Source organism: Magallana gigas, chromosome 5 (assembly GCF_963853765.1).
Source record: "Magallana gigas chromosome 5, xbMagGiga1.1, whole genome shotgun sequence".
Lineage (NCBI taxonomy): Eukaryota > Metazoa > Mollusca > Bivalvia > Ostreida > Ostreidae > Magallana > Magallana gigas.
Window position 1 is genome coordinate 11,363,692 of NC_088857.1, and position 22,199 is coordinate 11,385,890.

At 35.9% G+C, this 22,199-nt stretch overlaps 1 protein-coding gene across 3 annotated transcripts; it reads left to right on the forward strand.

Annotated features, from left to right (window-relative positions):
• Nucleotides 1–595: 595 nt before the first annotated feature.
• LOC105341511 (synaptojanin-1) lies at nucleotides 596–22,108 on the forward strand. 3 transcript variants are annotated; one of them, XM_034452589.2, is made up of 27 exons: nucleotides 596–740; nucleotides 2,142–2,228; nucleotides 2,535–2,802; nucleotides 4,089–4,314; nucleotides 4,447–4,530; nucleotides 4,688–4,846; nucleotides 5,390–5,556; nucleotides 6,020–6,101; nucleotides 6,233–6,388; nucleotides 6,491–6,647; nucleotides 7,142–7,330; nucleotides 7,576–7,678; nucleotides 7,888–8,028; nucleotides 9,440–9,632; nucleotides 10,085–10,096; nucleotides 12,190–12,348; nucleotides 12,728–12,887; nucleotides 13,368–13,446; nucleotides 13,700–13,900; nucleotides 14,034–14,112; nucleotides 14,248–14,413; nucleotides 14,534–14,617; nucleotides 17,659–17,816; nucleotides 18,164–18,287; nucleotides 18,426–18,511; nucleotides 19,136–19,277; nucleotides 19,569–22,108. In XM_034452589.2, exons 1-27 carry the CDS (start codon nucleotides 620–622, stop codon nucleotides 20,717–20,719), a joined length of 4,734 nt encoding a protein of 1,577 aa, XP_034308480.2. In that variant the 5' UTR covers nucleotides 596–619; the 3' UTR covers nucleotides 20,720–22,108. The 3 variants fall into 3 exon arrangements, with proteins under 3 accessions (XP_034308480.2, XP_034308488.2, XP_065940096.1); XM_034452597.2 differs by lacking the exon at nucleotides 10,085–10,096; XM_066084024.1 differs by lacking the exons at nucleotides 596–740; nucleotides 2,142–2,228; nucleotides 2,535–2,802; nucleotides 4,089–4,314; nucleotides 4,447–4,530 and having other exon boundaries at nucleotides 4,815–4,925.
• The last annotated feature ends 91 nt before the right edge of the window (nucleotides 22,109–22,199 follow it).

Genomic DNA, 22,199 nt, shown 5'->3' on the forward strand with positions numbered 1-22,199 from the left:
TCTGACGGTTTTTAAGAGCCAGAATTATCCATGTAGCTCACAAGAATGATATTTTAAACAAGTTGGATGATAGAAATCAAGTTGATATAAGTCAACACCAAAATAATGAATTTATGATTATCTTCCTAACTGAAGTTATAAAATAAAATGGTGGTTGTCGTGTTCGATAGAAATGCATGCGCGTAAAATGTTTGTGTATATTTTGTCTACATACAAAACATACCCGCTATGTTAATAAAGTCGTCTTCGTACATGTAATGTGTCTACAAATTTAGACTCTTTAAGCGTTACGGGTATTTAAAGGTCATTTTCACGTTCGGTAAAAATCCCGCATTTCTGCAACACCCTCTTTCTTCTATAAGACAGAGGGTAAGATCAAAGAAAAATCCTCTGTAATGCTTTTTTTAACATACATATAGTGTCCTTTTACTTAAGCGGCGTCATCTCAATGATGTATAGTTGAAGCAGTATATAAGCATTGGTTTGTTTATCTTATTTAACATTCCTTTGTTGTATGAGCTAATAAGGAAAATATCACAATGCTGTGAGGAAATAATACAACAATCATTTTACACCGGGATCGAGATTACAGAAAGGGGAGGAAACTTGAAAGTTGAAAATGGCGATGATTAAAAATTTCCGGATATTTCACAAATTGGAACCCCCGTATAGCGTTATAATTGACAACAAAAACTATGAAGAATCGTTACTCTTTGAGTCCAATGCACTTGCTGTTCTACGTAAGAGGGATTTCTTTACATATGCCGTAGATTTGCTGTTCTTATCATGAAAAAAATCGATTTATGAAAATAAGCAACAAAACAAATCGTTTACACAATTTTATTGTCTGCATTATTGAACGAGTATTTTCTAATTTAGACTCTTATGATATTGATGTTATTCACAGCTTTAGCAGGAAAAACAATGAAAGAAGCGATTTCTACAGTTTCCTTTTGATTTCTATGCTGTACTCGGGTACTAGCACCACTTAGATTACTTGTGTGTCCTTTGGGTCTTTGAACATCAGTGAATGTATTTACTAGGCTGTGACTAATTGTATTAGGAAAACGGGTTATATAGGAAGAGTTTTAGTTGCCCCATCCTTTCATGTTTTAATATATATATCAAAATATTTTAAAAATATGATTAGATTTTATGTGTTTTATGGTGCAAATGTTGGGGCGAGTGCAGCATAAATTGATTACTCATGAATACATATTTTTCATATAAGCGTGGTTTAGTAAATGGATGCATCACTGTGATAAAAAAAAATGAATAAAAATAACGCTCCAGTATACTTGTATAAACATTTATATTTTGCGGTGTGGCCGTGTGGAGGGCAAAGCCAATAATAACTTGATCACAATTTCACTGTCAGATTAATTAGAAACATGCACTGTTAAATTCGCCAATGTATTTATTCAGTATTTCAAAGGTCATGTGCTCAATCTAGATATTGTGATGTAACGTTTGTTGAGCAAACATCACTCGACAATTTTTGTAAAGTAACATTGCTCCAAAAAATTTACCATGAAAAAAGCTTCAAACAACTAGTTGCAAACCAGTTTTTAGAATAAGCAGAATGATTTATTCACCTCTTTTTAAAAATGCATGACATTCTTAAAAATACATTTTTACCTTGTTCTCACAACAACATGACATTGGTAGCCATGTGCAATTTACACAGAATTGTGGGTACAAATCTGACGACAGAATATTCAGTATGTCAGAGGGAGCAGTAGTTCAAATTTTCTCTTCGTTAGTTAGAGTGCTTGCAAAGCGCTGGCTAGCTGCAGTCGCTATTACATTTTGTTATGATTTAATGCAGATACATAGATCAAAGTACGACTCTTTTAAACACAGGTGTCTGCAATTTTATCAATTATGTTGTAAATAGATAAGTACGGGCAAAATCCTACCAGTAAGCATTGCAAGTGTAGCAGCAATTAAAAATTAAAGCTTTAAAATTTAGCAGGAAATTACAGGTTTGATGCTTGATAAAATTTCTCTGAGTACTTCCCAATATTCCTAACATTGCTATTTTCAATGGACTTGTAGTAAGTGCTCAAGGTTTCTTGGATAAACTTGAAAAATATTCTATGTCCATTTTTTTTTCTGACTTCTGATTTTTTTGTTCATAGACTCAAGTGAAGCTGAGCTAGTCAAAAAACAGTATACCAAAATATTGGATGCATATGGATGTCTCGGAGTTCTGAATTTTGCCGTCGGTATGTAATTAAAAATTTATTTTGGATTTAATTCAGTAGTTATAACACATGGTACACTTTTTCCAAACTGATTCTTCTTAATGAAAAGGAAATTGCATTTTTGTTTAAAGTAATAGATTTTTTATATGTGGGTACATGTATATTAAAATAAAGAAATTGTATTTTAACTATTTTACATGATAAAACATAAAAACTGTAAACTTCCTTTGTTTTGTTTTATTTATACATGTATACTGTAAAAGTGTAATTTACTTGTGGGGGAGATCCATTACAAGGCAACATTTCATGAAATCATTTATATTTCAGGGGAAGACAATGTGTTTTTCCTAGTGCTAGTCACTGGTTGTTTGTCTGTGGGTAAAATATGCGATTCAGAAATCTTCCGAATCACGTCGACTCACTTCCTGTCCTTGAGGAATGGTCAGGGAGATGAGGAGAGGATCTCAGAGGTCAAGAAGCTCCTAAACTCAGGGACATTCTACTTTGCCTGGTCAGCGGCTGGGACTACGTGGGACCTGACTCTGTGTGCACAGAGAAAGATCCAGGAGCACGATACAGACAATCGATTCTTTTGGTAAGAGTCTTATTAGAACAGTGAGCTTTCAATTAAAAGCGTCTTTACAATTCCAAGGCTCAAAATGTTTTTCATTGATGGTTTGTTGGATGATATAGGTATAGCAGATTTCTAACGGTATGTATGCAGTTTTTAGCAGTTTTTGATTTGTTGGAAACCCGACCCAAACTGTGTCAGTGTGATGAACCGTGTAAAAAAAAAAACACTGTGAGGAATGAGAAAGGTTATTCATTGGTATTTATTGAATATTCTGTTTATTTATGTATTAAGGAGAAATAAAGATGTTCTTATGCATATTTATAAATGATTCATGTAAGTGTAAATCTGCGCATGACTGCGGGAAAGGTCATCGAGAGGAAGAGCGTGGGAGGAAGAACAATGACAGCAAATTTGTTAACAAAATTAAATACTAGTGAAATACTTTTTTGATGTTGAAAAAAAAAATTACCAGTTTTCCTTTAAAACTTTCGTTACGAAAGAAAAGCTATTAATATCAATAAACCAATAAACATATAGATCACCGTTTTAATTCATACCTGATAAGAGAATAAATGAAACAAAACATCAATATTATCACTTTCAGGGGCCCCTTGACTCAAAACATCAGTGTCTCTGGGGTTTTTTTTCTATTGTCTTTGAATGCATTAGCCTGCTACCAGCATGCCAACCATGCTTTTGTGTTAACTTCTTGTTTTATTACATACTGAATAAGCTTGTGTCATTACTTGATCAGGTGATAATGAATATTTAAAGCTGAGGCATTTACAGAACGGGTCTGTCAGTAAATAAATTAATTGGGAATTATATTCAATACCGCTACTTTTAAATGTGTTTGAAATAAATTGTATAAATTGCAGAAAGTTTCTAACTTACTAGTATGTAGATCATCACACTGACAAAGTTTGGGTCGGATTTCTAATATACCAAAAATAGTGTTAAAAACATTATTTATGTACAGTATACCTTTAAAACTATGACGAACTAGACTTTTTTTGTTTGGGAAACATAACATGTGAAATTGTAAAGATGTAGAATAACATGATGAATTGATTCTTCTGGTTTGTGTCTCAGCAGAGCAATAAGCTTTCCTTGAAAAACCTGATACAGCTATATTGTGCTATGTTTCGTATAAAATTCATATATGATTTTTTTGGTAACAATTCTGTTGTTTTGTGTTCTCTTTGTAAATTAATTCATACCCTTAAGAATGGAAATTATTGGGGAAAATAGCTCAGGTACCGGTAGTTAACAACATCAAGGTGACAGAATTTTTATTTTCCCTCCAGGAACCGCATGCTGCATGTTCACTTTCAGAGATTTGGAATAGACTGTGATCGATGGCTGTTCAAGATGATTTGTGGAGGGGTGGAGATCAGGACCATATACGCCTCTCACAGACAGGCCAAGGCCTGCCTGATATCACGGCTCAGCTGCGAGAGGGCAGGCACCAGGTTCAACGTCAGAGGGACAAACGATGATGGCCATGTGGCCAATTTTGTAGAGACAGAACAGGTACAATAAAAAGTCAATAAAACAATATAAAGATAAAACAAATATGACAAAAATATTTTATTGAGTGGTTCAAGTGTAAATAAAATAATTTTGTAATCATTTTAAAATATCTGCAATGAAATTTTACTTCAGGTCGTTTTCCTTGATGAGAAGATATCCTCCTTTATTCAGACTAGAGGCTCTGTGCCCTTGTTTTGGGAGCAGCCTGGAATCCAGGTATAATGATTTGTAATGGTATTTTACATATGTAAGTGTGATCTCTTATTTGTGCCAAGTCTTGAAGATTTTGGGTTAGTGGTAAGGGTAGTAAGTGAATGATTTCACCAACTTATTCTGATGAGAGATACATGTATTTACTTTTCATTTGACATAGGTTGGCTCTCATCGGGTGAGAATGTCACGGGGACACGAAGCCTCGGCCCCAGCCTTTGACAGACACCTGAACATGATCAAAGACCTGTACGGAGACCAAGTACTGATCAACCTACTGGGCAAGAAGGAAGGGGAGCACATGCTGAGTCAGGCCTATGTGGTAAGTCACTGTAGAATATAGCACTGTAAAATTACAGGGCAAGAAGGAAAGGAAGCACATGCTGAGTCAGGCCTATGTGGTAACTCACTATTGAATGTATTGTATGATAAAAGAGAGGAATAACAATGAGAGGGAAGTAATTAGAATGTTGTGGTGGACTTTGATCCATGAAATTTGTATGTTTTAATAAATGCATAAGTGCATGAGTTCTTGTGACAAAGTCTAGTATATACCTACATGTATTAATAAAATGTAAGTTTCCGCTTACTATTACAAAGGCATTTGCTTTCGTTTAAACCACAAAGTTTTTTATGTTGATACATTGTATGTACATTACATGTAATATGTATTTACATATACATTTCCAGCATCTCTGTCCATAATGAAACTACAAATTTTTCAAATAAAATTTTAAGATAAGTGTCATTCTTTCTCCCAGTAGAATAGTACATGTAATTGGCAATATGGCATGTAATGCCAGTGTTCAACGAAATCAAATTAATTTACATTTAAATTAAATTTTAAACTTTTGATGTCATTTAGAAACATCACCAGGCCTCCACATTTCATCAGAGAATTCCACTGATCAACTTTGATTATCATACCGAGTGTAGAGGTAATGCTAAAAACCTGGATCGGCTGAAACAGAAGGTCCTCAAACAGCTGGTGGACTTTGGGTACTTCTACAGTGTGGACAATCAGGGAGACAGGTAATAACAGGTGTGTTATACCCCCTCTCTAAAGGAGAAGGGGGTATACTGTATTACCATTGTGTGTCTGTCTGTCTCTCTATCTTTCTGTCTGTCGTTCTGTTTGTAACAAAAATTTCTGTTGCATTGCAATCAGGGAGACAGGTACTAACAGGTGTTATTTGTGTTGATACTGTCAACCAACTTCTATTTGTGTTCAGGAAAATTTCACAATGTTTGCATCTTTCTTGCCTTGAACCAGCATCCTATTGTCTCCAATACGGTATTTGTTTAATAATTTTAACAGACTGTCGCAAAATCAATAGCCCTGAGCTAGTTTTTCACTGGTTAATTATGAAATAAATAAATGTTTACACAACAGTATGAGTTTGGCTAATTTACAAAAATGGCATTTTAATAGCAACAGATCGATGATACATCCTTAGACACTCAAAATGAATTTGTCTATCTTGTTTTACTCCAGATTTCAGTCAGGAACAATGAGGTCAAACTGTCTGGACTGTCTGGATAGGACAAACGCTGTCCAGTCCATGCTGGGCCTGGAGGTAAACTACATGACATTGTATTTAATTACTGGTGGTTATGCTCTCCAAATCAATTCAATTCTAGCATCAATTTGCAGTCCTGTTAAAAAAAACCATAACTGATAATAAAAAATGTGTTCATCGATTTCCAGATGCTGCCTCGACAGTTGGAAAGTTTAGGATTAGCAGAGAAACAACAAATGGTGTCAAGATTTCTGGACATTTACCGCCAAATATGGAGTGCTAATGGGGACCATGTCAGCAGAATTTATGCTGGAACTGGTGCTTTAGGAGGGGGCAGATCAAAGGTTAAAAAAAATCCCAGCAGAATTCATTGTTATTGCATTAATTTTATAAAATATTTGGTACTGAAAGTTACATTTATGTTAATGATTATATGTATATTTAAGTACTCGGATGCTGCACGCTCAGCCTCCCGTACCATACAGAATAACTTCCTTGACAACAGTAAACAGGAAGCAATAGATATTCTATTGCTAGGGAATACATTGAGAGGAGAGTTAGCAGACAAGGCCCGTGCACTTCTTACCACAAGGATATTGCATGGTGGGTACCTAAATATAATTAGTAATTATTTGTTTTTCTAAATAACTACCAAATATATTGTTTGTAGCAAAATCTAATAACTGTATACAGGGTTATTTTCACCCCGTTTAATTTTAGCCCCTCTAGACTTGCAAACAGTTTTGCCCTGTCTTGAATTCGTCCAGACACAGTTATATTTAAAGAAAGATAATATGAGACTTTGGCATTCACCCAGTCCTTAATTCGCCCGCTGGCAACAAGGGCGAAAGGGGCAAATATATAATGAGGGTGAATATTTCCCTGTATACAGTATCAGTTGTTCACTATTAACTAGCAGAATATTCCATAGGTTGTAGTTGCATAAACATATACACGTAAGTGTTGATCATTTTCGAATAATTACCAGAATAGTGCATTGTGTCTTGCAACGTATAATTATCTATCATTCATAGCCATTGATCTGCTGAAAGATAAGATTTAACACTGAAACTTAACAAAATGATAAAAACTTGCAGCGCCCCCTGCCATACTCCAGTCCATGGTCAACGACTACCCTGACTACACAGAGGTCGAGGATCTGAGGATCTTTGTGGGTACGTGGAACGTGAACGGGGGCAAACACTTCAGGAGCATCGCACACAAACACGAGTCTGCATCGGACTGGCTGCTGGATGCTGCTTCCATTACCAAAGAGAAAAATCCAGGTTTGTATAATGTCAACAAAGTAGAGTTACTTTCAAAGTAAAAGTTATAGGGCATTCATACCAGATTCATTATTTACCCTTTCGCTCAGTTGAAAGAGTGCTAGTTTATATGCCAAAGGACTGTAGTTCAAACCCCAGCAGAGATACCATAAATTATATCATTTTGTTCAAAACTATGAGGAGGTTTGCAGAGATTGCATTGGTTTTCAAAGAATTACACTGGATTGGTATTGCTTGATTTTCAGAGATGGTTGACAGTTCTGCAAATTGGGAAAAGCCTATTGATATATTTGCCATTGGCTTTGAAGAAATTGTTGATTTGAATGCCAGTAATATTATGAAAGCCAGGTAAAACTTTTAAACGCCAGCATATCTTTCTTTTAAATGATTAAATGAAATCTGTGATAGGTTCTGTGTTCTATCATACATGTCTAGTATATCAGAAATCTAGACTCAAAATCAATCAAAGTTTGAGTTCTTATTGAGGATTGATTGTAATTTGATAATATTTGCAAAGGTTCTAACACTCTTCAAACTTTCTAACTCCATAATTACAGTACAACAAATGCTAGAGAATGGCAGAAGGAATTACTGAAGACAATATCCAGAGACCACAAGTATGTGGTACTGACCAGTGTCCAACTGGTGGGGGTCATCCTCTACGTATTCATACGCCCGCACCTGGCACCCTTCATAAGGTCTGTATTGACACCTTGGCATACTTACTCTGTACTTTGCTGATCATATGTGGAAAATTAATAGGAATTTGTTGGTGTCTTGAGACTACAGTTGATCATTATACCTCCCGCAAACAAAGTTTGGGGGGGTATATAGGAATCACCTTGTCCGTCCATCTGTCCGTTTGTCTGTCTGTCCGTCTGTCTGTCCGGTCCATATCTTTTTTTATGGAGAAACATTGGAAGTTCTTACTTCACACAAAGATTGCTTATGACCTAAGGGTGTGTAATGACCTTGACCCAAGGTCATTCGGGCAAGGTCAAGGTCACTGGCAGAAAAAATGCAAAATTCGTGTCCGGTCCATATCTTTCTTATGGAGAAACATTGGAGGTTCTTACTTTACACAAAGATAGCTTATGATCTAAGGGTGTGTCATGATCATGACGTAAGGTCATTCGGGCAAGGTCAAGGTCACTGGCAGAAAAAATGCAAAATTTGTGTCCGGTCCATATCTTTCTTATAGAGAAACATTGACATTGGAAGTTCTTCACACAAAGATTGCTTATGACCTAAGGGTGTGTAATGTCCTTGACCCAAGCTCATTCGTGCAAGGTCAAGGTCACTGGCAGAAAAAATGCAAAATTCGTGTAAGTTCCATATCTTTCTTATGGAGAAATATTGGAAGTTCTTACTTCACACAAAGATAGCTTATGACCTAAGGGTGTGTCATGACCTTGACCCTAGGTCATTCGTGGAAGGTCAAGGTCACTGGCAGAAAAAATGCAAAATTCGTGTCCGGTCCATATCTTCCTTATGGAGAAGCATTGAATGTTCTTACTTCACACAAATATTGCTTATGACGTAAGGGTGTGTCATGACCTTGACCCAAGGTCAATTGAGGAAGTTCAAGGTCATTGTTTCGAAAATGCTAAATTTTGTCTGTGTCATTTCTTGTATTAATGGAAATATTAGAAGCTAAAATTTGACACAAGCTTGCTCTTCTCAGGCCACATAAAATTATTTTTAGATTTTCATCCCCGTTTCTCTGAAAATGGCCTGCCCCGATGAAATTTTTATTTGGAAAAAAAAATGTGTGGAAAAAAAATGTCGGAAAAAATCGGGCTCAGTATACCAATAATTCAAAATTTTTAGATATTAAATGGCTGCTTGACATGTGGATTTCGTTTGAACATTAACAGTTAACTTAAAATAAAATGGAATTAAAAGGATAGAAATTGGTTTGTTTACTCCTATTAGCATTAACAGTTTTAAAAAATAGAGCAGTTGTTATTTATAGAAAATGGTCAGTGAAATAGATTCATCCAATATTTTCTATTATAGCAAAAATACATGCGTTATGATTTTTTTCTTAGCGGGGGGTATCAATTATGAGCTTGCTCACAGTACCTCTAGTTTTGTTTGGTTATATAGGGATGTTGCAACAGATTCAGCTAAAACAGGACTTGGAGGAGCGACAGGTAACAAAGGGGGCGTGGCCATTCGCTTCCTGTACCAGAGCAGCTCGCTGTGCTTTGTCTGCGCCCATTTGTCTGCTGGTCAGTCGCAGGTCAACGATCGCAACAGTGACTACCATGAAATCTCCCGCAAAATCTGCTTCCCTATGGTGAGTTACTTGATATTGTACGGTCAATGAGATAATCCTGGCCCTGTGTTTTTTGCTTGCTTCTTCTTATTTATCAGGTTATCAATAATAAATCTAATATATATGGACACTCATATTGTGTTCCGTTACTCTTAATCTTAATCTGATTATCAATATTGAAACAATTTTAAATCATAAACCATCAAGTAGCAAATAAATTATAATCAATTAATCAATCAATAAGTACAATTAGCAGTTTGTATATTGACTTCTCTGTCTTGTACAGGTACATGTATAATTATGTAAATCTACGATTACAATGAATTACATGTAGAATCTGTATAGCTTATATTAAATACAAGTCCTTTTTCTCTAAATTGTTTCATGCTTTACGATATTCTGACTTACATGTACATTGTAATAATTGCTTTGATCTTTGACTGGAGTTAAACTTTTAATCTCTCAATGTACAGGAGCAGTGTATGGTAGGCCTTTCATATTGTTTACTAAGCATGGATGTTATGTGTCATTTGTCATGCCCTCTCTACTTTTTGTAAATTTCAGTCAGTTTGTTCTTGTTCAGATATGGGTGGACATTTATATCAATACAATTAAAAATGTATTTACTCGAGATTTATATACATATACTATATATGCATGCTTGTAACTAGATTTTAGAGCCAAAATATATATATTTAATGTGGATATTTTGAATCAATTCAGTGTTTAAGTTTTTTAGATACCTGCAATTGTTGTTGTATTTTAATACATGTACATTGTATACTATATTTCATATCAAAGTTGAAACCCTTTAATTATTTTTGTTTTGTTACTGTTTTATTGAAAGTAATTGTCCCTTGATAGAAGGTAATTCTTTTCAAAGTCAAGGTATAGTTTCAAAGCTACCGGTAAGATGGCATGTAAGGAAACAGAAGTCAGTATGAATGTGCATGACAGTGTTGCTTTACTGGCTTGTACATGCAAGTTGTACATGAACTCAGAAAATGGAAAGAAACTGATGTGATTTTATCCTTTTTTAGATCATGCCAACCACCAAGAAGGTTGAATAATGTCAGCTTCATGTATCTAATTAATTCTTTTATACTCATTTTCTGCCTTTCTGACTGTTATCATAATGATAAAACTTTCTGATTATCAGAGATACGTGCATCCCTCTCTGTACAGAGTAAATAACTAATTGATCGTTTGTGAGAGTCTTAATTAAGATCAGAATAGTAGGTCTTTGTCATTCTTGTTTGCTGCAGAGAGTCACATAGAGAAAAAAAAAGAGTTAATAAACTCTTATGATGCCATCTTATTAATTGTTGAATTCATGTTACACTCCTTGGTTTAACTGTTGGTGATGCTTGAAATGCAGAATTACTACCCTACTCCAACAACTAGCATTATATCTATAAACAGAGCTATCAAATTCGTAAAACCAGTCAGAGCTTTTTTTTTTTTTTTAATTTTAAGAATTTATCATTTATCCTTTTAACCTGTTTCAAAAAGTTATTTCCTCATTATCAGCAATTTTGACAAAGAACATCGCTGCATTGATATACTTTGTACATTATAAAGATTTCAAGAGCCTAAGTATCTACCAGGTATTTTTTTTTAAAAAGACATAATAAATTAAACTTACACTAAATAAGGCGAATGGTGTTAGACATGTTCCAAGGATTGTATTCAAAACAGACATAACAATTGCAATGTCCAATATTGATGTATAAGATGATATAAAAGCTTATACATGTGTATTTTTCAAAGAAATTCTTTACCAACAGTCACCAGAATTGTTGTTTCAAGTGAATTCTATATTCTTTGGTTTCATTAATATATATGAGCATCAGCTTTTGTGGGGTTTATAAAAATCACAGTTTTAAAGATTTGTAAATTCATGGCCAATGGTCTTATTGATACAGTATGTTTTGAAAAATTTCCCTTCAATATACATTCAAATTATCCACTAAATCCATGAAAAATAGTAATGAATATTGATGAAACCTCAATATTAAATAAAATTGGTATCTTTTTTTTTTAAAATACAGACATTGTAATCTTTTTCTTTCTAAAAAGTTTGAATATTTCATTTTCCAAAAAGAAAAGGAATGTGTACAGTATTAAAGAATTTTTTTTTTTTCTTTCTCTTTAAATTTAATTACATGAATGTACACCAAAATCTTAAACATTCATGTAACACTAAATAGTCTTATCAAACATGCATGACTATATCTAAAATACCCAAGTAATATTTTTGTAACCTATGCATTTGATCATGGTAAAATTTTAAGTTTTATCTAAAATAAAGTACCTAGTTTTAATGATACATGTTTATTAAAGATATTTTTTCGAAGTTTTATCTAAAATAAAGTACCTAGTTTTAATGATACATGTTTATTAAAGATATTTTTTCGAAATATCGATTCTTTGAAAAAAAAATTGAAAAACATTAATTTCTGGGTACAGGTAATAAAAAATAATAATTTTTATTTTAGTAATTAAATAAAATTTGGTATTGAAAAATGAAAACTATGAATATATTTTGGTAACAGATTCTGTCATTAATTAAATATAGGGAAGGACAATAGGGTCCCACGACTATGTGTTCTGGTGCGGTGATTTTAACTACCGGATAGACCTGCCGCGGGAGGAAACCCTCAGTCTGATTGAGGCCAAGAACTGGGGCGCGCTCCAGGCCTGTGACCAACTCAAGGTCCAGAAAGAGGCTGGAAATGTAAGTGAATAGGTGGAAAAGCAGGAAAGTATCTCAATAGCTATTAGATTTATAGAACATATTAGTAACATACCGTACATTAAATGTTAAATAATGCATTCATATATAACAGCATAAAGAATATCTTGCATTAGATCATGGCATTAAATGTACATTAAATGATAAATAATGCATTCATATATAACAGCATAAAGAATATCTTGCATTAGATCATGGCATTAAAAAAATGTTATAAAGATTAAATAAAATTTTCATCTTTCAGTGTTTAAAAAAAATCTGATTCCCAAGTCAAGGGTTTATTTAGAGCATAGCAAATCAGACACTCTTGACCTCATTAGGAAGATGATAAAATTTTGAATGATGTTATCTTTTTTGGTAGGTGTTTAAAGGATTCAATGAAGGGCCAACCAACTTTGCCCCCACCTACAAGTATGATCTATTTTGTAACGACTACGACTCCAGCGAGAAGTGTCGATGTCCCGCGTGGACAGACCGCGTGTTGATGAGGAGGAAACGACTCATCCACCATCAGCCACAGTGTGAGTGAATACTTCCTTCTTAAGAGAATTATTACTCAATGTCAAGGAAAATAGATGTAAATTTATTTAGTATAAGGGGTTCTCCTGGACTCCCTTTTGAATTTGATTGATTTAAAGTACAAAATCTGAAATTGGCAATGGATTTTGAATATCAAACAGCTGCTTCTAAATTAAGCCTAGAACTTTTTCTGAACTAAATTAATCAGAGTACTGAGAGTGATTGATACATGTACATTTTCTTAATAAGATAAAAAGTTGTGTCACACAACACAGTTATAATAAAAGGAATTTTGAATTGATTTAAATTGATAAAAAATCAGTTTTTCGGCTGTCTTAGAAAAACTTGATTTCATGAGTAAAATGAATTCTTTTGTAAATATTACATTTTCAAGTTAATTATTCAAAGTATGGCAATAGGAAATTAGAAAAGTTGAATGCTTACACATCAATTTTGTTCATGTTTTAAAATTTATTAATAAGTGTTAGAGAATGGACCAGTGTGGAACCCTGGGAAATTGTTGTTGTACAACAGAGTAGAACTGAAGACGTCAGACCACAGGTAAACACATGTAAATTTAAAATAACAAGTATGTATCGTGTGAAAACATATACATTTGATGATTTCTTAGACCCAAAAAATTCTGAATCATTCTATGAACAAGAAACTATATGTGTTCCGATTGGCTGAATTCCCATTAGTTGTTTATTGTTAGAGAAAATTTGTATGACACTCTCTCTTTACATCAGACCAGTTTTTGCTCTGTAATATAAATGTATGACACTTGCTATTTGACACTTTCGGTTTACATCAGACCAGTGCTGGCTCTTTACGACATTGACACGATGAAAGTGGAGGACAAGAAGAAGGAGCAGAAGCTACAGGAAGTGGTCGCTTGTCAGGGACCGCCAGATGGCACTGTCATCGTGTCGGTGGAGGCGGAGGATATGGAGCAAGATCTAGTGGAGGCCATCGTCCACTTCTTCTCAGACGTTGGAGAAATCGTACTTGTCAGGTAAACCCCTTGAACTCATTTCATGCCAATGAATGTCAAATGACTATATTTTAATTACATGTACACATTATTTATAGTAATATTTACTTTGATTTTCGGTTTTATTTATTCATTTTTTTTTACAATTTGGCAGATTTGTGGAGAATGACTTGTGGCTGATTTTTAAGAATGGACAGTTTGCATTAAAAGCTTTGAACTATGATGGCTCTGAGGTATGAACTGGTAGCTCCTTGTGTGTGATTTTATAGAAGCTGAATATTGGGTTAGATTGTGATGGATTTTTTGTACTCAATATGTTTAAACAAACTCAAGTAATGTTTAAATGATCGGATATAATGCTCTATTAGATTAATGGGACCACAATAAGAACTCGTCTGAAGACAGAGAACTGGCAGGCCCAGATACAGGAGGAGCTAAAGATCTGTGTGGTGAACACCACCCCCCTCTACAACCAGTTCTCCAACAGTCTGCTGGGCGAGGACTTCAGCACGCCTGCCATGGAGTTTGAATCAGGTCTGAATTTTGTCTATGTGTAAAAAGAAATAAAAATTTAGCATTTCATTTGTTACAATTGAGTTGAAAGGTAATACTAAGAGAAGCATATTGTCAGTAATTTATGTTATTTCTCTGTAGAGGAAGATGATGACACAGAGATACAGGATTCTCTGTTGGACGCCCGCATGGACCAGATTCGACCCAGTTCTCCCAATGGGTCGGGTATGTCATCTTTATAGAAACTGTTACATGTATGATAAAAAATATTTAAACAGGAATTATAAATATTACAGTGTAAAAGTTCCCAAAATCTATGTACCAGCACTTCCCGTTTGTTTTTAGCTCACCTGAGCTAAAAGCTCAAGTGAGCTATTCTGATCACATTTTGTCTGTCGTCCGTCTGTCTGTAAACTTTTCACATTTTCAACATCTTCTCAAGAACCACTGGGCCAATTTCAACCAAACTTGGCACAAAGCATCCTTAGCCTAAGGGAATTCAAAGTTGTGAAAATTAAGGACCACGCCCTTTTGCAAAGGGAGATAATTAGGAATTTATGAAAATTTTCGAGAAATTTTCAAAAATCTTCTTCTCATGAACCATAAGACCAGGAAAGCTGAAACTTGTGTGGAAGCATCCTCAGGTAGTGTAGATACTAAATTGTGAAATCATGACCCCCGGGGGTAGGGTTGGGCCACAATGGGGGGTCGAATTTTAACATATGAATATATAGAGTAAATCTTTAAAAATCTTCTTCTCAGAAACTAATCAGCCAGGAAAGCTGAAACTTGTGTGGAAGCATCCTCAGGTAGTGTAGATTCAAAGTTGTGAAAATCATGACCCCCGGGGGTAGGGTGGGGCCACAGGGGGGGGTCGAAGTTTTACATAGGAATATATAGAGTAAATCTTTAAAAATCTTCTTCTCAGAAACTAATCAGCCAGGACAGCTGAAACTTGTGTGGAGGCATCCTCAGGGCAGTGTAGATTCAAAGTTGTGAAAATCATGATCCCTGGGGGTAGGGTGAGGCCACATTGGCGGGGGGGGGGGGGGGGGTGTTAAAGTTTTACATAGGAATATATAGAGTAAATCTTCTTCTCAGAAACTAATCAGCCAGGAAAGCTGACACTTGTGTGGAAGCATCATCAGGCAGTGTAGATTCAAAGTTGTGAAAATCATGATCCCTGGGGTAGGGTGGAGCACAATGGGGGGTCGAAGTTTTACATAGGAATATATAGAGTAAATCTTTAAAAATCTTCTCCTCAGAAACTAATCAGCCAGGAAAGCTGAAACTTGTGTGGAAGTATCCTCAGGTAGTGTAGATTCAAAGTTGTGAAAATCATGATCCCTGGGGGTAGGGTGAGGCCACATTGGGGGGGGGTGTTAAAGTTTTACATAGGAATATATAGAGTAAATCTTTAAAAATCTTCTTCTCAGAAACTAATCAGCCAGGAAAGCTGAAACTTGTGTGGAAGCATCCTCAGGGCAGTGTAGATTCAAAGTTGTGAAATTCATGAGCCCTGGGGTAGGGTGGAGCACAATGGGGGGTCGAAGTTTTACATAGGAATATATAGAGTAAATATATAAAAATCTTCCCCTCAGAAACTAATCAGCCAGGAAAGCTGAAACTTGTGTGGAAGTATCCTCAGGTAGTGTAGATTCAAAGTTGTGAAAATCATGATCCCTGGGGGTAGGGTGAGGCCACATTGGGGGGGGGGGGGGGTGTTAAAGTTTTACATAGGAATATATAGAGTAAATCTTTAAGAATCTTCTTCTCAGAAATTAATCAGCAAGATGATTCTTTGTAATTGTTAAGACTTTGGCTCCAGGACAATTCTTTGGTCTCACAAGAAGGTTCAGAGTTTGATGTAGCTAAATATCCCATATATAAACAATTGTAAAGGATCTTTTTGAGAACTGCAATACTCAACATGTGATATGACTATAAAATTGAAGCAGGCAGCTATTTTTTCATTAGAATCTTTTTGTATTACTGTATTGAGTTATTGCCCTTGATTTATTGATTCTTGATTATTTTAATTAATGCATCCACTGTTATCCAATTATTGTGATGATTATTTTTATACAATAATTAATATTCAATGTATATAAGTTGTTCTGCATAAGTATTTTTGGGTTAGGACGGATTAGTTTGTTTATTTTTGATTTCCAATTTTTAGATACTATGAATTATTTTAGGCCGGCACATATATAGGGACAGTGTCTACTGAGTTACATTGACTGACTGTTTGGGGTTAAACTTGAACAGGTTGGGATAGATTGAGTGTGTGGACATTTTATTTCATGTTTTCTAACCTACGATACAGAGTATGCGGTCATCGCTGCCCTGTAACGCATTAATACACGAGTGCGGTCATCCCTGCTTGTAATGGTGGTGGATGCAGCGGAGCACTTGTGTGTGGTCATCCCTGCTGGTGTTCTGGCCTTTCCAGCGCAGTATGTGGCAATCCCTGCTTGCGTTAACATTGGTACCAGTTGAATTGCGTAGCTGTGCAGTCATCCCTGCCTGCGTAACGTTGAGTCCCTATATATGTGCAGGAGAGGTGATTAAAGTCGGCTCTTGTAAATATTGGCAGCAATCAGGGCTATCCCAGTCTATCTCCGGTACGGGCCCGCGGGGATCACAGGCAGTGACCCCCTTGCACATTACAAAATCATCCTGTTAGAACATAAGAATATCCAGGGGGGAAAATAGATTTTATTTATACAGGATCTACATGTATTATTGTACATTGTCCAGATTGTTTTTATTATGACTCCATTAAGCTGACTTTATCATACCTATTGTTCCTCAGGTGAGCGATGTGGCCCATGGGCCTCTTGTTTGTTTTTTTTGGAGGAGTAAAGAATCATAAAAAGTGTTATTCATTATCCAGTCTAGTACTAGTGTACCTCTTTTTAAAGTGCCAAAAAAGAATTATAATTATAAAGTAATCATAAAATTCCCAAATACCTCCTGATGCTAACATTTTCATTTTCAAAGTATATTTGAGGTAATAATATGATACCTCTCACTATGACTGCATGAATATCTGATTGAATACTGTAAACTAATTTTTATTCGCGGCGACTTTATTTCACGATTAACTGCCGATAAACTGGTTAGCGACAACTAATGTTTGCGACCAAGCCTGTATTGCTGTAAAAACTATAGACAAAGGATTGGTTCGCGCTAACATCATGAAAATTTCTCGCACGCGAATAAAAGTTGGTTTACAGTTGTAATAAATTCTTTCTATTATTCAGGACGATTCAGTCCGTACTCAGATGATGGCTTTTTAGACCAACCCTCTGGTCCCCCTCCTAGGCCCCAGGCAATAAACAAGCCCCCCGTTCCAGCCTCAGCCCCCAACAGAGAGTCACCTGATCCATTCACCAGTCAGGCCAAGACATCAGGACAAGAGGTACACAGGATCAGTGTCTCAGAAAATGATTAGTTATTGTAAAAATTGCTTATTTTAGGCCAGTAGCCTAATACCTAATTTCACAAATTTCTCAATTCTGTATCAATATGAAATTGTAAAAGCAGGACTACAGTAAGTTCACAACTGTCAAAATATAACAGTAAGATTTTAAAATTGCAAGAGTAGGTTCTGGTGATTTTACGTGGATATGGATTCCTTGTGTTTAATTAGGAATCTAGAAATCAGTATGTTGACAATGGGATGTGTATGGAACATTATACATGTATTGACAATTTGAATCTATTTGAAGCAGATTTATACCTTGTTCTTTTTATGGACTTTTTTAGCCTGGATCTCGACCAAATCCTCCACAGCGCCCCTCAGGACCCCCAGCCAAACCACCACCTCCACAGCGACCAAAAGCACCCTCTGTCAAGTCGACTGGGACCGCAGAGAAAGCCAACGATAATGGTATAAGTTTTTGAATTTTGTAATACATGTATATGTCATTTTCTGAAAAAACATGTGTATTTTGAAATAACTGTTTATTCATTGTCATTAAGTCAGATTATTGAAACTTAATGAACATAAGCTTGTTTGTATGTGTAGATGTCAAAAGACCCCCTCCCATTGTGAGAAAGCCCATGAGCTCCCAGAGTATCAAGAGAATCAAGACAAAACAAGAGGACACCAAGGTAAGAGTACTATTCGTTACTTTTTTAATCATTTTGAAATATCACAGAATGTATGTGAAAAATAAAGTAACTTTTTGATATAGTGATTTACCATTATCGTAATCTGGATTCCAAAACAAGTGTATATCAGGCATTAAATGCAATTCTGTAAAATTTTGTACCATTGAATTCAACCAAATGTGGCGGTGGAAATACCGATATATCCCATTGAATGGATAGTAACTATGTCTGCAGTATTACTCATCCATGTAGAAAGGGAATAAAATTTGGTTATTGTGCTCAGTTTAATACAAGTATAAAGTTCTGTCTTATGTTTAGGATGTTGTGATAATGCCTTTGAATAGGTGATTTGACATATTGAATACTGTATGCAGGGAAAAATTCGCCCCTGTTTTATTTTTGCCCCATTTGCTCTCTTCAGCGGGGGAATTTAAAAGACTTGGCAAATTCCATTGTCTCAAATTATCATTCATAAAACATAGCTATGTCTGGGTGAATTCAAGACTTAGCGAAACTGTTTGCAAGTGAAGGAGGGCAAAAATTACACGGGGCAAAAATAACCCTGTATAGAGTAATCTAAAGGATTGAGAAAACTGATAGATGTAATTTTCTTGTGTATTACAGATGCAAGCAATGAGTATAGGTCTTCCGACAAATGTGACCCATCAGGGACATGCTACTTCAATAGAGGATGCCCAGTCTCTGATTGAGAAGCTGATGGTTGGGAGAGGAACATCACTACCCCCTCCATTGTTACCCGAATCTGGTGAAACAACAATTTATACATCAATCTTTTCTCTTCTTTTTCTAACTATTATGTTTTGAAAATAAAAAGGACTACATGTATTTAAAAGATCTTTCATGTACTGTAATCTCTATAATGGATCCTTAAAACCATTCATTGTTTTTATGATTTATTTGTACATAAGTAAAATTGTAAGGTAGCTGGTATTCATGAAGATATTTTTACATACATACACACATGTACATGTATTTTCATCATTTATTGTAAGCCACATGATTCAAATGTTTATTTTTTTCTCTATCCATATTTCAGACAATAAAATGACCAGGAGTCAGAAAGAGGCTTCCGAGACAAAAAAACCTGAAGTAGATGCACCAAAACCTGTACCTAGGAATAAGAATCCCGGGACATCCCCCACAGAGGCCCCCCAGCGCCTTAGGGACAGTCCTCTTGGTGGACAGCCCCGGGCAGACCTACGCCCTGTCCCAGCCCCCAGGAGGGAGGTACAGAGTATGGCCATCAATGAAGTGGGGCAACCGAAGCCCTCCAGGGGCCCCCCTCCTGTTCCACCCACTCGACCCCAGAGTTGGATGCCCACCTCTCAGAATGTGCCAGAGGATCAGGCCTATGCAGTTGTAAATAAGCAGATGAAATCTATTCCTAAAAGTGCTAGTCAAAATCTAATAGATGCCCCTTTGTCATCAGAGGCTGGACAGGTAGAGAAAAACGACCCGTTTGATACTTCAAGTGTACCTAGTCAGTTTCTTAATCAGGGGCCAAACTCTTCAGTTACACCACCCCAAAGGGTGAATAGACCTCCACCCCCTGTACCCTCGCGACAAGTGTTCAACAACCCGGATCTCACTTCCAGTGCTTCCTCACACAGTAACCCAGACCAATGGGGTAGTAGTCAAAGCCATTCAGAAAATGGATCCAATTCTCCACCTAGCCCTTCCTTCAGCCCTCCTGAAGTTCCATCATTTGATTCCACACCAGGGCAATATTCACATCAGGGACCTCCCTCTGAATCTCCACCCAATGTACCCTCTAGTGTAGGACCCCCTACTGAATCACCACCCCCTCCTCCATCCGAATCCCCACCCCCTCTTCCTTCAGATGGCCCCCCTCTAGAAGCCCCACCCCCTTTCCCTTCAGAAGGCCCCCCTTTAGAGCCACCACCACCCCTGCCCTCTAATGGTCCTCCATCTGAACCCCCACCCCCTCCCCCTGCAGATGATGATGAGGATCAGTTTGCAGAGTTTAAGGCCAATTTTAATAGCTTTCAAAATTCTACAAATGAGACTGCTAAAAATGCTAGTCTACCAGTGACCCAAAGATTGCCCAACAATGGAGCAGTTCCTAATAGACCAATGCCCCCTGTACCCTCTCGGGGGCCCGCCACTGGCATGCCCCCTGTTCCAAGACGACCAGCAAACTTACCCCCTGTACCCCCAAGGTCTTAGAGCAAATTTTAGTAAGAATATATGTGTATAATGAAAATACAGGGAGATCCACTCAAACTCCTGAACGATGTTCAATGTTTATATCTGCTTAATACTACCTGTCTACATACGTGTATGTACAAGGTATGTACTGGTGCATGTTTGTGTATTTCTAGGGCAGTTTATGCTCACCTAGACTAGATCATGCACTGTTTATTAGTCTTTATTTCCACAGTCAGGTTTTTTTCTCAATATGAAAACGTTTTTTAAGTTTGTAGATTTTAATGTGTTATGTGGTAGAACCACAATGTACACTGTGATATCCTAGAACTGGTCATTGAATCATATCAAATGATTATACATGGAGCATTTGTTATCTATCAGACTTTTTTTTCTGCAGATGCTTGTTTATTAGAAGTTAAGGTGTTTTTATGTATGTTGTTAAAATATTTTGCCACAAGTCTTACCCAGGTCTTCAGAGAAAAACTGTTAAAATGTCCTCATTTAAGAGTCATTTAATTTATTTGGGATTAATACTTCATGTACCGGTATACTTAAGATTTCTACCACTAGTCAACGTAATGCTTTTTAATGCAAAACAGAAGTTTATTGTTACACATGCATTAGTATTTAGAGCAAAATAAAGAGAACATGTAATGAAATGTATCAGAATGTTTAACATATTCACTAATGTATTTGAACATGTATCTGACAGGGAAAGTTGCATCTTTTCAATTCATATATAGGTAGAAGTTTTCTCAACAGAGGCACTTTGATCATTCCAAGGATTTATTTTGCAATTTTTCTCTTCATGTAACCGACTTTGAGATAATGGAACTAATTCACAACTATTTGGTTGTACGTTTATCATATTTTGTTCAAGATTGTTGTTCCTACACAACTTTTCTTTGAAAAAGTTGACTGCTTATCCTCATCAACATTCCATCATCGTTTTACTTTATATTATGTGTCTAGAAATTGCACAATTTCTTGAGATAGCAATTTATTATTTATAGATAGTTTGTTTGACCAAAGCCCAAACTTTAATATCGTATTTTTTTCCTTGATTTAATTTGAGGAACATTAGATTACCAGACATAATATGGTCTTGTGCAATAAAAGCTCTCCTAAATAATCTGCTGTTTTGCAGTAATTATGATGACGAATGAGATCAAGTTCTGTTAGTTGCCCTGTTCGTGTGATCTTAGCTGATATATGTATATTATGATGTGTTAAGTAGAGTATAACTGAGTTTTTGGTGTACAGTGTAGACAAATATTACCTGTGTTGAGGCTTCTGATTGTTAATACTTACATAGAATGGTGTTATCTGTGATACTTGATGAGTACAAAATGTCTGGACATACATGTACTTTGTGCAAACTAGAGCTAATAAATTTAATCATGTGTTTTTGGGATTTTGTCTTAATTTTTAAGGAAACTGAAGAAAAATAGCTTTGCAATAGGCCTGTAGACCACATTGCTTATTAGTGTACTTTCAT

Excerpts from the sequence above, each read along its gene's own strand:
- LOC105341511 (XM_034452589.2), top strand. The coding sequence starts at position 620 with ATGGCGATGATTAAAAATTTCCGGATATTTCACAAATTGGAACCCCCG. Across the intron at positions 2,229-2,534 it reads AGTTCTGAATTTTGCCGTCG|GGGAAGACAATGTGTTTTTC; the intron begins GTATGTAATTAA and ends TTTATATTTCAG. Across the intron at positions 6,648-7,141 it reads TACCACAAGGATATTGCATG|CGCCCCCTGCCATACTCCAG; the intron begins GTGGGTACCTAA and ends AAAAACTTGCAG.